The 16,647-nt window shown below is 44.8% G+C and overlaps 1 protein-coding gene across 1 annotated transcript in view; it reads left to right on the plus strand.

Annotated features, from left to right (window-relative positions):
* Positions 1 to 16,647, plus strand: part of man1a2 (mannosidase, alpha, class 1A, member 2) — a 229,906-nt gene that overhangs the window by 181,168 nt on the left and 32,091 nt on the right. The window contains exons 8-9 of the mRNA XM_080498671.1: positions 2,744 to 2,867; positions 3,259 to 3,352. Coding sequence (XP_080354797.1) covers positions 2,744 to 2,867; positions 3,259 to 3,352 — 218 coding nt within the window. The remainder of the gene's footprint in view (positions 1 to 2,743; positions 2,868 to 3,258; positions 3,353 to 16,647) is intronic.

A 16,647-nucleotide genomic window follows, 5' to 3' on the forward strand; every position in this document is an offset into this window, starting at 1 on the left:
TTCTTTTCCTCGTCTTTGTACCTATTGAGATGACGGGGAAACGGATTGCCTTTTTGCGGTTGCATGTGCCCTTTCTCCCCCTCCAGTGCCTCCCAGCTCTGCATTATCAATTTACATTTACTGTATTATGTCCCAGAGAGGGACGTAAGGAGGCAAGGCCACCCAGAGAGGGACGTAAGGAGGCAAGGCCACCCAGAGAGGGACGTAAGGAGGCAAGGCCACCCAGAGAGGGACGCAAGGAGGCAAGGCCACCCAGAGAGGGACGTAAGGAGGCAAGGCCACCCAGAGAGGGACGTAAGGAGGCAAGGCCACCCAGAGAGGGACGGAAGGAGGCAAGGCCACCCAGAGAGGGACGTAAGGAGGCAAGGCCACCCAGAGAGGGACGTAAGGAGGCAAGGCCACCCAGAGAGGGACGCAAGGAGGCAAGGCCACCCAGAGAGGGACGGAAGGAGGCAAGGCCACCCAGAGAGGGACGTAAGGAGGCAAGGCCACCCAGAGAGGGACGTAAGGAGGCAAGGCCCCCCAGAGAGGGACGTAAGGAGGCAAGGCCACCCAGAGAGGGACGTAAGGAGGCAAGGCCCCCCAGAGAGGGACGTAAGGAGGCAAGGCCACCCAGAGAGGGACGTAAGGAGGCAAGGCCCCCCAGAGAGGGACGTAAGGAGGCAAGGCCACCCAGAGAGGGACGTAAGGAGGCAAGGCCACCCAGAGAGGGACGGAAGGAGGCAAGGCCACCCAGAGAGGGACGGAAGGAGGCAAGGCCACCCAGAGAGGGACGTAAGGAGGCAAGGCCACCCAGAGAGGGACGTAAGGAGGCAAGGCCACCCAGAGAGGGACGCAAGGAGGCAAGGCCACCCAGAGAGGGACGTAAGGAGGCAAGGCCACCCAGAGAGGGACGTAAGGAGGCAAGGCCACCCAGAGAGGGACGGAAGGAGGCAAGGCCACCCAGAGAGGGACGTAAGGAGGCAAGGCCACCCAGAGAGGGACGTAAGGAGGCAAGGCCACCCAGAGAGGGACGCAAGGAGGCAAGGCCACCCAGAGAGGGACGTAAGGAGGCAAGGCCACCCAGAGAGGGACGTAAGGAGGCAAGGCCACCCAGAGAGGGACGGAAGGAGGCAAGGCCACCCAGAGAGGGACGTAAGGAGGCAAGGCCACCCAGAGAGGGACGTAAGGAGGCAAGGCCACCCAGAGAGGGACGCAAGGAGGCAAGGCCACCCAGAGAGGGACGTAAGGAGGCAAAGTGCACCCAGAGCTCAGTCCTGCTACAAAGAGTGGTAAAATGTAGGGTCGTGAACGACGCAGCGATGTAAAGTCATTACAACAATAAAGGATGAAGAAGGTAGAATTGCGGCTCAACTGGGGTCTGAAGCTGGGAGCTTCCTGTACCTTTCACAGTAAAAGCCGACAGTTCCAGGAGGTTCATTACAGACTTGTTGAGAGTGACGGGACATTCTAGTGAATTACACAACGACTACAGGACATTAAAGCCACACCATCACACTCATGGTTCTAACAATCCACATCTCCCACATTTATCTTCCATTTTAATAATGTGTAGCAATAAAGGAGCTGAGAGCTGCAATGCATTATGGGAGCTTCTGTTCGTCGTGCTTTAAATGTAATTATTGGGGGTTATGTTAGGTTTGTAGTGTTGCTAATTATTGTGTTGTGTTCTTGTTGCTTACTTCATGTAGTTTAGTTTATTAGTTGTAAGTTGTCAACCAGCAGTGAAGAAGGTTTAGTGTGTCGTGTCCTCCTGGCATGGTCTTCCTGGGGGACTGTCAAAATAAAATGAGTGCGGCTCTTTGAGTGTCGTGTTCAGTGGGAAACGGGACCAAATGGCTCTTTGAGCATTAAAGGTTGCCGACCCCTGGTCTCGCCAGTTGACACAGTGCAGGTATCAAACCCCCAGCATTCTGACTGGAAGACGATCCACCCCGGAGGAGTTCCCCTTCAGACTCCCTCAGTCGCTGACTCAGCTTGTGACCAGAGGACTCTATCCTTTATTCAGCAGATGCTGCACTCAAATCTGGACAATATTGTCCACTTGGCCTTCGTTTACTCTTCCTGGTTTTGTCAAGCCCACCTGCAGGTTCAACAAGTCCAACCTTCTCTGCGTTGTTGCATACATTATGTGAGCACTTAATGTGTGACCCTGTTGATCTCTGACTGGAAATGACAGCCAGAAGCAGCTCAGTGTCTCAGTCGTGTTTTACTCCACTGGAAGTGGAGCAGATATACACTCTGGCAGGTGATCTGAGCAGGAGGTCAGTCCACTGACTCCGCTTCAAGTTATGACGCCACCTGGATGTCCAGTAATGAACCAAATAGAAATATTTGATGTCTTCTGTTGTGGGAGAACGAAACACTTATCTCGTGTCACAGCCGACACCGACTCTCACATTGAGCCTCCATTTGATCTGTTATATGAGTCCTTTTGTTTCCATGAAGAATATACCTCAGTTATCAGACGACTTTCAGTGAGTTTGTACAATTTGTTTTGCTGTGGGCTTCAAAGTAATCATGGAGTCATGGTGTTGTATTTCTGATGTAATTCCAGTTCATGTTATGAAGGTAGAATTCCTGCTGCATGACGCCATTCATACAGGATGAAATCCATGTCAGGCTCAACACGAGCACAAATCTGTGTTATTTCAACTTGTTGGTATGGAGTTAAAACGTGTGTGTGTCTAACTGTCTAACTGTGTCCCCCTCCATCACCTCCATCACCTCCCTCTGTCTGCAGCGGAGTTGGACGTAACTGGGGCTGGGCGTCGGCCGGCAGCAGCATCCTGGCTGAGTTTGGGACTCTTCATATGGAGTTCGTTCACCTCACCTACCTGACAGGAAATCCTGCGTACTACCAGAAGGTAGCCCTGATCTTCACGCCTCAACATCTGCATAATGACGGCATTTCTCTTGGCATTGCTTTTTTCCTACTTTGTCAATAGTTGTTAAAGTGTGTTCAGTGAAAAAGAAAAGTGAAACTGCTTAAAGTGGATGTTTGCTGGCTGAAATTCATTTTGGAGGAAAAACTCTTGACAACAGTGAATTCCGTGCATCCTAAAGATGAAAAGAATGTACATGAGAATAACTTTGAGGTTACAAACAAATAATGGCAGAAGTTCCTGATGTTTCCCAGCAAACATTAGAAATACAACAAAGATGGAAGTGTTGGAAGATGACAAGCTTTCTAGCTTCTGTGAACTTATTTGCACACGTTCAATGACACACACTGACAATCCATGTTGATTATTTCAGGTGATGCATATCCGGAAGTTGCTGGCCAAAATGGACCGACCCAACGGGCTCTACCCAAACTACTTGAATCCTCGGACCGGCCGCTGGGGGCAACGTGAGTCACGCCGCTGGCTTTGTTTTAACTTCCCCTGCAGGAAATGAAGCACCGCGGCTCATTTTTCCACCGTTCAGGGTTGCAGACTAAGACGCAGGCGACTCACTTTGGCCATCAGCCTCTTTGTTCCTCCACCCACTTTGTACAAATTAACCAACACATAGGGGATCGATATTTCAAAAGATTGTAACTTAAGTCGTTCATGTAAAAACATAGGCTTCTGTAAATTAGAAAAATATTTAATATCACCTCCAGTTTCACATTAAAGTAAAGATGTCCTTATTTGCATATGACATCATGAGGCTGTGACCGTATTGGATTAGTAGCCACAACTCTTCCCCTGGTAGCCACAACTCTTCCCCTAGTAGCCACAACTCTTCACCTGGTAGCCACAACTCTTCCCCTAGTAGCCACAACTCTTCACCTGGTAGCCACAACTCTTCCCCTGGTAGCCACAACTCTTCCCCTAGTAGCCACAACTCTTCACCTGGTAGCCACAACTCTTCACCTAGTAGCCACAACTCTTCACCTGGTAGCCACAACTCTTCACCTGGTAGCCACAACTCTTCCCCTGGTCGCCACAACTCTTCACCCGGTAGCCACAACTCTTCCCCCGGTAGCCACAACTCTTCCCCTGGTAGCCACAACTCTTCCCCTGGTAGCCACAACTCTTCCCCTGGTCGCCACAACACTTCACCTGGTAGCCACAACACTTCACCTGGTAGCCACAACTCTTCCCCTGGTTGCCACAACATGTCCCCCGGTAGCCACAACTGTTCCCCCGGTAGCCACAACTCTTCCCCCGGTAGCCACAACTCTTCCCCCGGTAGCCACAACACTTCCTCCGGTAGCCACAACACTTCCTCCGGTAGCCACAACACTTCCTCCGGTAGCCACAACTCTTCCTCCGGTAGCCACAACTCTTCCTCCGGTAGCCACAACTCTTCACCCGGTAGCCACAACTCTTCACCCGGTAGCCACAACTCTTCCCCTGGTAGCCACAACTCTTCCCCCGGTAGCCACAACTCTTCACCCGGTAGCCACAACTCTTCCCCTGGTAGCCACAACTCTTCCTCTGGCAGCCACAACTCTTCCCCTGGTAGCCACAAGTCTTCCCCTGGTAGCCACAACTCTTCCCCTGGCAGCCACAACTCTTCCCCTGGCAGCCACAACTCTTCCCCTGGTAGCCACAACTCTTCCCCTGGTAGCCACAACTCTTCCCCTGGTAGCCACAAATCTTCCCCTGGCAGCCATAACTCTTCCCCTGGTAGCCACAACTCTTCCCCTGGTAGCCACAACTCTTCCCCCGGTAGCCACAACTCTTCCCCTGGTAGCCACAACCCTTCCCCTGGTAGCCACAACTCTTCCCCCGGTAGCCACAACACTTCCCCTGGTCGCCACAACACTTCACCTGGTAGCCACAACACTTCCCCCGGTAGCCACAACTCTTCCCCCGGTAGCCACAACTCTTCCCCCGGTAGCCACAACTCTTCCCCTGGAAGCCACTACTCTTCCCTTGGTAGCCACAACTCTTCACCTGGTAGCCACAACTCTTCACCTGGTAGCCACAACTCTTCCCCTGGTAGCAACAACTCTTCCCCTGGTAGCCACAACTCTTCCTCTGGCAGCCACAACTCTTCCCCTGGTAGCCCCAACACTTCACCTGGTAGCCCGGCCTCGGAAAGGCAAAGCCTCAACATTACAAAAATCGATCATGTGAGTAAAATATTCCCCTGAGAGGTCAGGAAGTGTTTAGAAGAGCTCCTGTCTCTTCTCTCGCTGACACAGAGGGCCAGTTTCAAACAAGGTTTATTTTCACAAAGGTTGAATATAAACCACATCAGGATTAAAGTGAAGTGTGTCGGCCATCTACTGGTAGCAGATGGAAACAAGATTAGGTGAAGTATTTGGAGCTATACCTGGTTTTGTTCCACAATGTTGCTTGTTGCAGTACTGCAACTATACCAGGAAACGATTCTTCTGACGTGCAAATGGAGCTAAAGTTGAAACCTCATTGGGGCTGGAGTCGATAACCAGACAACAATTGGTGAACCATCACACTCCCAATCACACCTTCTGGCAATTTGAAGACGCCAAACTCAAACTGTGGTTTTCTTCAACGTGAGGTCAAATGGAGTACGAACCACTGCCCGTACTTCACAGTGCGGTCACCGATGCAGGGTTGTTGTGGGCTTGGGGCTGGAGCGTCACAGGGGAGAAAGGTATTGGGAGAATGTTTTGTTCTGCGTAATGATGGCCTGTTAATCTGTTGTGGCAGAGACACCAAATACCATTGTGGTTTCTGTACATCTCACAAGTCCCATAATGAAAACAGCGTATTTAAAGTGCAGCGGAGGGAAAGGTGTTTTGCTCATTGTGGAAATACATTTCGATGCAGTTTCACATCACGATTGAGCTTAAATTGATGGATCACATACCAGCGACTCCACTGGGGAACCGGAATCAAACTCCTCATGTGAGCGTTAAGTGATCATGCACTCAGAAAAGCTACAAAGACAGCAAGGAGAGATTGAGGCTAAGTGAAAGAAAGGCGAGAAGTAAAATGGATCTTCTTTAGTGGAAACAAATTGAATGAAGCGGTGGAAGATGGAAGACGGGGAACGCAGTATTCCCAGTATATTGATTACATTTGGAGGGCTGCCCGGGGAAATTAACAGTTCTCCAAGTGAAGTTAGACACGCAGTGACACGCTCTGAAACCTGCCATATCTGGTTAAAGTACTTTCACACAAATATATAATCAGTCTGGAGAGGCAGCTCGTGTATCGGGTAACTGCTTCTGAAATAATGCAGGATTTTGTGTGACACAAAATCACAAGGACAAACAAGCAGTGTAATTATGGTCGCGGTGCGGGAATTCGCAAACAGACACAACCATGCAACATGAAAAACCAGTAGAGCCACTTTTATGTGAAAGTATTTGTTCAACCTGAGGAGAGTAAATGGTTTTTTTTTTTTATCTTTGTTTGAACGAGTAGATACTGTTTGGCAGCTCACTGCTGGCAGTGGGAAAAAATTAAATAAAACCAGAGATTGCGGAATAATGCTTCTCAGGCTTGTATCTAGATAGTAGAATAGTAGAATAGTAGAGTAGAGGGCTTTATTCCTCCTCAGGGGGAAACACAAACTTACAACAGCTCAAGGTAAAAAGGTGCAGAAATGATCAAATTAAAGAATTAAAATATGTAAACATATGTAAATATCTAAACAAGAGCAAAAAAAGAGCACAAAAAAATTGAATAAGTAAAAATAAAACAAAATAAAACAATCCAGTAAGAAAAGAAATCCTCTAAAAATAGAGTAAATTGACATAAATTGATAAGATATGATGGGATACATTTGCTGCTTGGAGGTGGAAGATGTTGTTGTGTGTTTGTGGCGGTATTGACGACTGTATTTCTTACCACAGCGACTCAGAACAAGTGATGTCCAGGTTGGCTGTGGTCGGGCTGGGCCATTTGCCCTTAAAAAGAAAATCTACGATTTTTTTAAAAGAGAAATTTGAGTTTTGATTTTTTTTTTCTTCTCAACGCACTTTAAAATGACTGCAGACATCAGCTATATTGTCAAAAGTGCAACTTTATTGCTGTGATTGTCTTCAGAGCTAAAATGCATATAAACAATCCCAAAATAAAACGTAAATGAGGTTCCGTCATTCACTAAATTCAAGCTTTGACTCAGGTTTAAGCAAAAGTGCAACAACAACTATGGAAACTCACAAGGAATGGTAGAATGGAATGCAAAAAATGCTGAAAAACTATGGGGGTAAAAAATCTTGAATGTAAAATAAAAAACTTTTTTACTAATTCGATAAATCAATTAAATAAATGTTTTATCCAGCCCAGGGCTGTGGTCTGTGGGTGGACTTATATAGTAGTGGTTCAGTGTAAATGTCCCTGGCAGGCCTGTTTCTGATGTATCGTCCAACTGAACGTATCTGAGGCGTGAACAGCAAAGACTAACGCTGCACAATATTAGGCCCCGTGTGCCCAATGACCTTCTTGAGGGAAAATCTGCAAACGTTTGTCTTTCGGCTGTCGGTTTACTTGATCACGGCTTTCAAAATCACTGGAAACAGAAGTTTTTGATAACAGATTCCATTCAACTTTATAGAAACGCTCCGCTCTCCATTTAGACATCAAAAACCTGTTTTTCTGAAGTGCTGAACGCTGTACATGTGCTCTGCAGTCATAGTAAATACTTCCACGAGTGTGAGTATCAACAATAATAATGAAGGTCCAGCGTGTTTGTGCCGTTTACTTTGAATTTAGCAGAACTTCTCCTATAATCTATGTGTTTACGAACATTTACTCCACTATCGTCTGCATACAGGGAGGACTTTTACTACTCAATCATCTTCAGATAAGAAAAATATTTCTTTTCATGACCATTTTATACACGGTCATCTGTATACGGAGAGAACATTCAGCACACCATCATCTGTATCATCTGTAAGACACGTCTTCTGTCTTGCTATGCGTTATACAACACAAACGACAGTTTAAAGGAGTTTGTTTACATCGTTCTGTTCTCCCCATGCATCTGGGTGGTTGTATTACAAAAACACAGCACCTTCTAGTGGCCTGACATACAAACTACCACATTTTTGGAATTTATGTGTGGATGGTGGTCATTTTCAAAATGTTGCTGTCTAAATGCGAAAGTTGTTGTGAGTGTAGTTGCTCGATTAATCATTCAAATTTTGGTGAGAATACTTGTTTAGGAAAACAATTGATAGATCACTAGAACTTCATGGATGCTGGGACTGATTCTTCCTCCATAATGATTTTGAACAGCTCTTCTCACATTTTTCATCCCGACATGTAAAGTCGTCCATTATTGAAAATGTGAAGGCTGATTTTGGACTCTTTGAATTTGCTTGAATAAGACGAGATGCTTTACAGACTCATCGTAATTCTTTGTCGTGGGAGATTATTAAAACTGTATCTTTAGAATAGTGTCTTTTTCCCATCTGTGTGCGTCAGTGTTTGAAGGTTGAATATATTTTTAAGTGTAGTTTCTCCCTGTCGATCAGATATACGACTATGGGCTCAGGGCTTTTGCTCTTTTTGATCAGTGAGGGGAAAATGAAAAGATGAGATCTGTCAAAAATTGAATATATTGCGTTGGCTTTTTGTGTCTGGCGGTAGGAGTTACTGTGGGAAGAGCTTAAATCTTCTTGATTCAAAACTACACAGGGAATAGGAAATAAAGACAAAGGATGGTTCACTGTGGAACAAAACGTAGATTTGTTTTTTGTTTTTTTACATTATAGTTTATTCTAATATGCGAGTATTCTGTGTTTTTTTATTTTGAGGGGGGGACATTCTTTTTATTGAACATTTTCAAAATGATTAACAGTCCAGCACAGTACAAATACAGATGATCTAAAAATTCTAATTAAATCCACAGCAATGATCTCAAAAGCCATAAGGTCTAACCTTTCAGGTAGTTACACTCTGATTTCCCAGGTACTCCAGCACTTTGCTGTAAAGAAGTCCTTCTGATCGCTAATAACAAATCTTCATCTTTCCAAAGCGATATCGTCCCACATCAAAGAGCTCCAGAGACACGAGGGAGGCTCCTCTCCTTCCCATGTGGTCATCAAGCCTTTCAGCCATCATGAGCAGTTCTTACATGATCTTAGTGTTTCAGGGAAACATGACAACAGACACCACAGTGGACGAGGCTGGACTTGCTGTTTGATTATCACACTGACTTCACATACAGTTTCACAATATCATTGGATTTTTTTCACATTCCCAGAGGCAGTGAAATCTTGTTCCTAAACTATCTTTATATTTTGGGCAGTTTGAAGAGGGTCCTGCTGTATATTTACTGTACATATATGGAGATGCAGTATATTGATGTTTTGTAACATATTATATTGCATTTCTCTGAATTGGTGACATATAGATATTGTCAAAGTATAATGTCCTCTCATACGTCTGTGTCTTGTTGTTTTCAGCTGGTTTCCCATGATTTCTGCAGGAATGTTAACCTGTCTATATTCAACTGTTGCAGTTTGGAATAAAATGTGTAGCCAGTGACCTTGTTTAATACTATCAATAATGTTTTTATTTTCCAATTAGCTAAAGTCTTCTGGGAAATTAAGAGCTTCCATTTTCCTCAGCATATAGTGTCTGACACGAAGGTACTTCTCAAATTAATGTGTTTGTTATTTGTATGTCATTTTAAGAACTCAAATGTTTTAAATGTTCCCTGATCCCTAAGATCATACATGTGGTAAGTTCCTGCGTCATACCAGTTCTGAAGGTCAGATCCAGTTCCCTCCTTGGTTAAATCAGGATTATCAGTCATGGTTGTTTAGTTTGGAGATCGTTGCTTCAATCTCAAACCACTCTGGTTGAGCAGGTTCAAGGTATTGAAATAATTCTGCCTTGTTTTGTTGTATAACTTGTAATGTTGGGGAGGCTCTCGTAAAATTGTAAAATATCTAGTTTAAATTTTGGCTTTGCGCCAGCCCATATAAAGTCAGAGAGTTTTGTTTATGTCTTTAATGTTGCTTCTCTGTAGAGATATAAAGAGCACAGATAGAGGCTCGGTCATATTGGGAAGAGTTATCATCCTAATAAGCTTGACTCTGCCAAGAAAGGATATAGGAAGCTTCCTATATCCTTTGGGGTTGATATTTTCAGCGTAAAGTTTGCTTATTTTAGGTGCTATTTTAACCCCCATATACGTGAATCCATGTGATGCTCTGCGAAAGGGTTTTGTGAAGTCAGGCTCAGAGTCATGTGGGAAACCTGCTGGCATGATTTCAGATGTTGTAAAGTTAACCTTGTATCCAGTGTTGGGATTTATGGTTGGTTATTAGCATTAAATTACTAGAAGTAATAGATTGTTGAAAGTAATTAATCACTAGAAGTGTTTAATGAAAACTTCAGCTAATTAAAGGAAGTAAACTGTCATTTGCTCATTAACAACTCCTAAAGTGATTGATTAGGTGCTCAAAGTTAATAAATGATCAAAAATAATGTATTAATGAAAAACCGTGTGTGTGTGTGATGACAGTGAAGGGAGTCTGAGTGGGGATGTAATGACCTTGAATGGTCACCAGGGGGAGGCAGGCGTTGGCGGGTCAGTGTGAGAGGGTGTACTGACCTTGAACGTCCACCAGAGGGAGACCATAGATATAAACACTAGATGCCACACAGCCTATCAGCGACTGTTGACACAACATGCCGTGGAAACCCCCCCCCCCCCATGTTTTTTCTGTGAGGTGAACACAGGGTAGAGCTTTTCCTCAGCTTTAAAATGAGGTATTATTTGTGTTGTTACGTGGACGAGCAAGCGAGCTACAAATGTGTTTATGGATTGTCGAGCCTGGAATCTATATGTTTAGCAAGCGAGGGAGACCGTCCCAAGATGGCGGCGCTGTAGGAACCGTCACAGGCAGTACCATGAGGCATCTAGTATTTTATATCTACGAGGCAGACGTCAGGTTCAATGTAGTGACCGTGACGACCACTCGGGGTGTTGACTCGCTCTTTCTGGGAGCGCAGCTGTTGCTTAGCAACCAGAAAAAAAGACGTCCGTCACGGTCAAACCGAAGCAAAACTGTTTCAGCAATGACCGGACGGGTTTGTCCGCCGGTCCTGAGCCCTGGAGTTCTAACAGGATGTGGGAACAGGCATCCAGAACTCTGGTGACCAGAACAAGATAGCAGGCTAGACTGTGACCATGTGGAGAGCTTGTCTCGATTAGACAACACGTTGGACGTGCGCGACGTGTTAGTGAGGTGGACAGAAGAGAGGCTGAGAAAGGCTGGCGAGGTTCGGTTCTGATACCCGGTCTTCTCCACACAGAGGTCCTGGTGGGCCTCAAGCTCACTTGGACCTCTGGCTCTGCGGTGGAAAACCTGAGTCTCGAACTTGCAATGGTGTGTGTGAACGTCGCATTCACGCACGTACATAAACCTGCAGCAACAGCGTCACTGACACATGCATATGTACGTGTATGAATGCGACGTTCACACACACCATTCAGGTCAATGGAATCTAGAGCCCAACAGATGCATTTTATTGACGGCATTGTGAATGTATGGTGATGAGATGCTGAGGCCCCTTGTTGAGCCGTTCATCCTCGACCATCAGCTCAAGTGGCAGCAGGAAGCTGCTCTCTCCCCCCCCCCCCCCATGTTGAAGGATCTGGACACGATTCCTGGGAGCTGAAAACATCCCGGTTCCTGCATGGCCAGCGTCCTCACTGGACCTGTCAGCCACTGAGCAGGTTGGAGACGCTCTGGATCGACGGATACGACGGCGTGTTCCACTTCCTGCCAATATCCAGCAACTTGGCAGCCATTGAAGAGGAGTGGAGCAACATCCCATAATCAGCAACCTCATCAACTCTACGTGGAGATGTGTTGCACTGCGGGAGGCCAATGGTGGTCACACCAGATACTGACCACCCTCCCGCCCCCCGCCTCTTTTCTTGGGCATTGTGAAAAAGTTATCCAGCGACTTGACCAACGTCTATGTAAGTTTAGCGATCGTTCAACCGGAGTTTTAGCAGCAATCAATTCGAGAAATGTGATTTTAATTAAATCAGGCGAGGAGACCGACAACGGTGAGTCTCCCCTCCTCGGGGCGTCACGTGATCCCCTCAACATAGAACCTTCATCATGACGATGATGGGTGAGTATTAATGGACCGCTGGTCTGACTCTTGCTGAGGAGACTGGTGAGTGAGGATTTGGACGAGCAGCAGATGGACTGATGGATGTTTCTGTGGCAAGCTGCTCGCCGATGCTACATCATGATCATGATCATGATGTAGCATCCTGCTGGGGAGCCTGTTTATGAAGTTAGATATAAAAAGACGCTGTTTGTGCTTTAGTGAACAAGAACATGAAGAACACTTACTGGTCCAGCTGTGTGTTGCTCCGTGCAGATGTGTTGTGGTGCCGTGGGTCTTGTGGCCTGAACACATATATTAGCTGCTGTTCCAGCGTTTTGCTTTTCACCAGCGTTATTGATTGCATGGTGAGGTGAGAGCCATTAATGTGAAAATTCACTGGGCTCAGGGCAAGAAAAAAAATGCCCTTGAATGTTTAGAAATGATGAGAAAATAACAAATGATGTGGTAAAGGCTCCCCTGTTGGTGGTCATTTGTTACCTGTGTATTTAGTAACCATGTCCAGGCGTGTGTGCTGCCCCCCCCCCCCCCCCCCCCCCCATCATGAAGGATTAAGTACTTATAATTCAACACAAGATCATCAAGAATATGAGACGCTCCTATGATGCATGAACTTGACATGGCCGCTCCCTGTGGAGCTGCTGCTGCACTGAATGGGAAGATGCTCTTAGTTTGGCCCTGCAGCCCGAGTCCTTGACCTTTGACCTCTGCTTTAAAGCCAACGTGTTAGTGAGAGACTGTCTTTGGATCGGGGAGCGTTTGAAAGCAGCTCGTCAGCAGAACCGGCCTCCGATTGACTGGAGCTCCCTGTGTGACCCGCATCTTTAGATTGGCAGAGGTGTGTGTGTGTGTGTGCGTGTGTGTGTGTGTGTGTGTGTGTGTGTGTGTGCGTGTGCGCGTGCGTGTGTGTGTGTGTTGTACATGCTCAGTTGAACGGAGGAGGAAGGCTTTCGGTGAAACGGATGAGACCAGACAAGTGTTGAAGCTCCGTGTTGTAATTTGTATTTTCAAAGTGTCCTTACTGGAGAGCAACGTCGTTTTCAGGGTTTCTGTCAAATGCTAAAAGGCCAAAAGTCAAAATGGCAAAAGTTGTTTTCTGAAACATAAACGACGCGTTTTCACTCTGGCAAGTCCTGATCGCTTTATGTCCTTGAGGCAGAACTCTACACGTCTCCAGGAATGTTTCTGTAGCGTCGTCCTGGAAGAAACTTCAAGTGATTCAGTTGAAGGTTTTTAAGGTAAAACAAAACGAAATGTTTCCTTTGAGATTGAGTGAAATCAATACTTTCCTGGACTTTAACAATCAAACTCAGCAAGTGAACATCTCCATCCACCTTTAAAAAGAAACTCCTTTTAGGTTTCTGTTGACGCTTTTCACTTCTGAGACGACTTTTGTACAAGTTTTCTCATCATCGTATTGAGTTTGTTGGAACAAAAGCCAGAATCGAAGACAAACTGGATCTTCTTCCTTTCTTTGTGGGGATGGATATTGACGCTCTAATGTTGTAAGTGAAGAGGTGATTAGGATTTAAGGAAGAATCGGGTTTCAGGGGCTCATCAGGCTGTTCAGAGCCAGAGTTCAGATCAAGTTGGAGCAGATCCAGTGATTCACGAGGCACAAGAGCAGGAGACCAGCAGGAGAAGATGGACACAGATTGGAGCTACAGAGAGAAGCTGCAGGCTTTTAAACACTCGGACCAGAAGTGACTGACTGGTCTGTAAACTGTGTGGACAAAGGGGGGAGTCTCGGTAGTGAGGGGCGATGTCAGGAGGACAGACGACAAACCAGGGTCTCACATTACAAGAACATTCTATAGGACATAACTAAAGATGTAATATCATTGTCATGGCTTTGGGTTTTTTCCCTCGCCATGTATGGAAGTGAATGTGGCTCAAAAATCTATTTGAAATGTATTAACATTAAATACTTTTTCATTTTCCGATTAAACTGCATTTTTTGACTCAAATAAAAATGAATGGTCAATCATCCAAACTGATTTTTCATTTTCTTATACAAGGCTGCTCATACTGTGACTTAATTAAAGTTATAAAGAAAATGACGTTGAAGTTTTAATTTTCAACAGGCACTAGCAAATAGTGACCAAAACTCCTTTTGAAATGTAAAATTTGAAAATTAAAATGTATTAGCAGAAATGCTTTTTCATTTCAAGGTTCTGGCTCCATAGTTTGATTCATAAATAAATGATGATTGATTATTAATTCTATTTATGAGTCAAAAAGGCAGTTTTAATCTGAAAGAATTAATGGAGTAATTTCAAAGCCATTTGACATTGGAACACGGCAAGGATGCTCAACTCTTATTTGTGATTTTTATAGAGCCCCTTCATCATTGGATTAATCAAAATAAAGATATTAAGGCATAATGTATGACGGGAAGAGAACAAAAGATTTCCTTATTTGTGGATGGTTTATTGTTACAGCTATCCAGCCCAGAATCATCTTCTTTTTTTTTTTTTATTAAAAAAGACATTTTTAAATACATTACAGTCATTCCAATTTGTTTTTATAGAGAAAATAGAAAAGCCCAACATCCACATGAGCAGCAGGTGAGTTTGCGACTGTGGAAAGAAAAACTCCCAACAGGAGAAACTTTGTAGAAACCAGAGTCAGAGGTGGAGGAGAGGTGGAGGAGAGGAGAGGAGAGGGAAGACAGAGAAAGACTTGGTGGGGAGAAACATACAATACCCTTGTTAGTGCTACATATTTTTAATTTTTAATTTTTTTTAATACTACAGTAATCACAGTGATCCAAATATTTTCCAACTGCCATGAGATTTAACCAGCCTGAGCAACAACAGAGCAAAAACCAAAGTAATCACAACAATGATAACAAAAGCAAAAACAAAAGGATACAAAACAAAGAACAAAAAAAAGAAAAGAAGAAAGAAAAAAACAAAACAACAACAACATGATTTTGATCATTGACAGAACAATAGCAGAAAATAAGAAAAAGCTCAGAAGCCCAGAATCATCTCTCGCACAATTATTTTGACTTTTGGAACAATATGGATCTAAGTTGAATTTCTCAAAACCACACATTTTTTATTTTCCCCCGCCGTGGCTGATAGGCCCCGAAGGGGGATCTTGAACAGTCTCCGTACGTCCGTACGTCCGTCCGTTCGAACGTTTCTACCTATATCTCGGCAACCCCTGGGCCCACAGTGACCAAACTTCACATGTGGATACATCTCAGAGGGGGAAGGGATACTATGGTGACCTTGACCTAATTTGCATATTAAGTAGGTCACAGGGTCACGAAGTGCTTAAAAACACATTTTGGGCTCTGGAGGCCTAGGTTTTTGAGCTAGGGCTCTGAAATGTTATACACACCTACTAGTACTCTGGGGACACCCTCCAGCATACCAAGTCACCTGACCTTGACCTTGACCTTGAAGATTGGTAGGGTCTGAAGTTTGCTCGCCATGGTTGCACAATACATGTATTTTCATATAAACATTTCTCCTCATTTCTCAGCAGTTCCTGGGCCCACAGTCACCAAACTTCACACATGGACACTCCACCTGGGGAGAAGGGGCACCATGGTGACCATGACCTAATTTGCATATCAGGTCACAGGGTCACTAAGTGCATAAAAACACCTTTTGGGCTCTGGAGACGTATTTTGACATAGCTTATGAAGAAGACCTTTCAGATTCTACATAATTATCTACTAGGACCCATGGAACACCCTCTAGTGTACCAAGTGTGCTGCCTTAGAGCTGGCTTTGTGAGAAAATATAAAGCCCTCCGGCGGGGGATTAGCCCAGCAACGGCCTTCTTGTTTTTAATTACAACCCTTCAGAAATTGTGGAGACGAGTTATAACTTGAAAAGGGAAGCTGAATCCAGGAGATATCTGGGGGTTAATATTCCTACGGACCTGTCAAAATTGTTCTCAATCAGTTTTCTGCCCCTGAACAAAACAGTTAGAGAAGACATAAGGAGATGGGATTCAATACCTTTTCTTAATTTTGGGTCTCGTATTGAATCAGTAAATATTATGATTGTGAGGAGAATGCTGCATCCAGTGCTACATAATAATGTTTCAAGTGAAGACGCATAATTCTTGCTGTTTCTTTTCAAACAAGCTTAGTGTCTGTACGAAAACTTTTTTAAGTGATGAAGTTCTCCTGTCGGGCCACTAGTGGGAGCTGTTTTTACGTAATACAACAACCTTTGTATGCAGACGGAAGCTCTTGTAAACTGTCATTCTTTTTCGTTTTTGCTCCAGTAAGTATTAGTTGTTCGTAAGAAATAAAATCCCTGTATGTAGATGGGGAAAAAAAAACAACAACCATAGAGGTGTTGATCCCATACAGATGTTGAGCCTTGGCGCTAGCTGATCAGGTCTGGCTGATTCAGAGACGGCAGCTCAGCCATTCGACCGCCAGTAAAGTCATGAATGGGTGAGATCCTTCACACAGGTTACCACTAGTTACCACTAGTTACCTTAAGTTTCTCTGGTAAAGTAAGAGTTTCAAAATCGGACTCGTAAATAATCGACCTAATTAATTTTTATTCTTGACGACTTGTTAGCTTTCACTGCTAACAAGCTGGTATGTGTGACGGCCTGACTTGAGGAGGACATGACGGGG

Source organism: Blennius ocellaris (genome assembly GCF_963422515.1).
Source record: "Blennius ocellaris genome assembly, chromosome: 6".
Lineage (NCBI taxonomy): Eukaryota > Metazoa > Chordata > Actinopteri > Blenniiformes > Blenniidae > Blennius > Blennius ocellaris.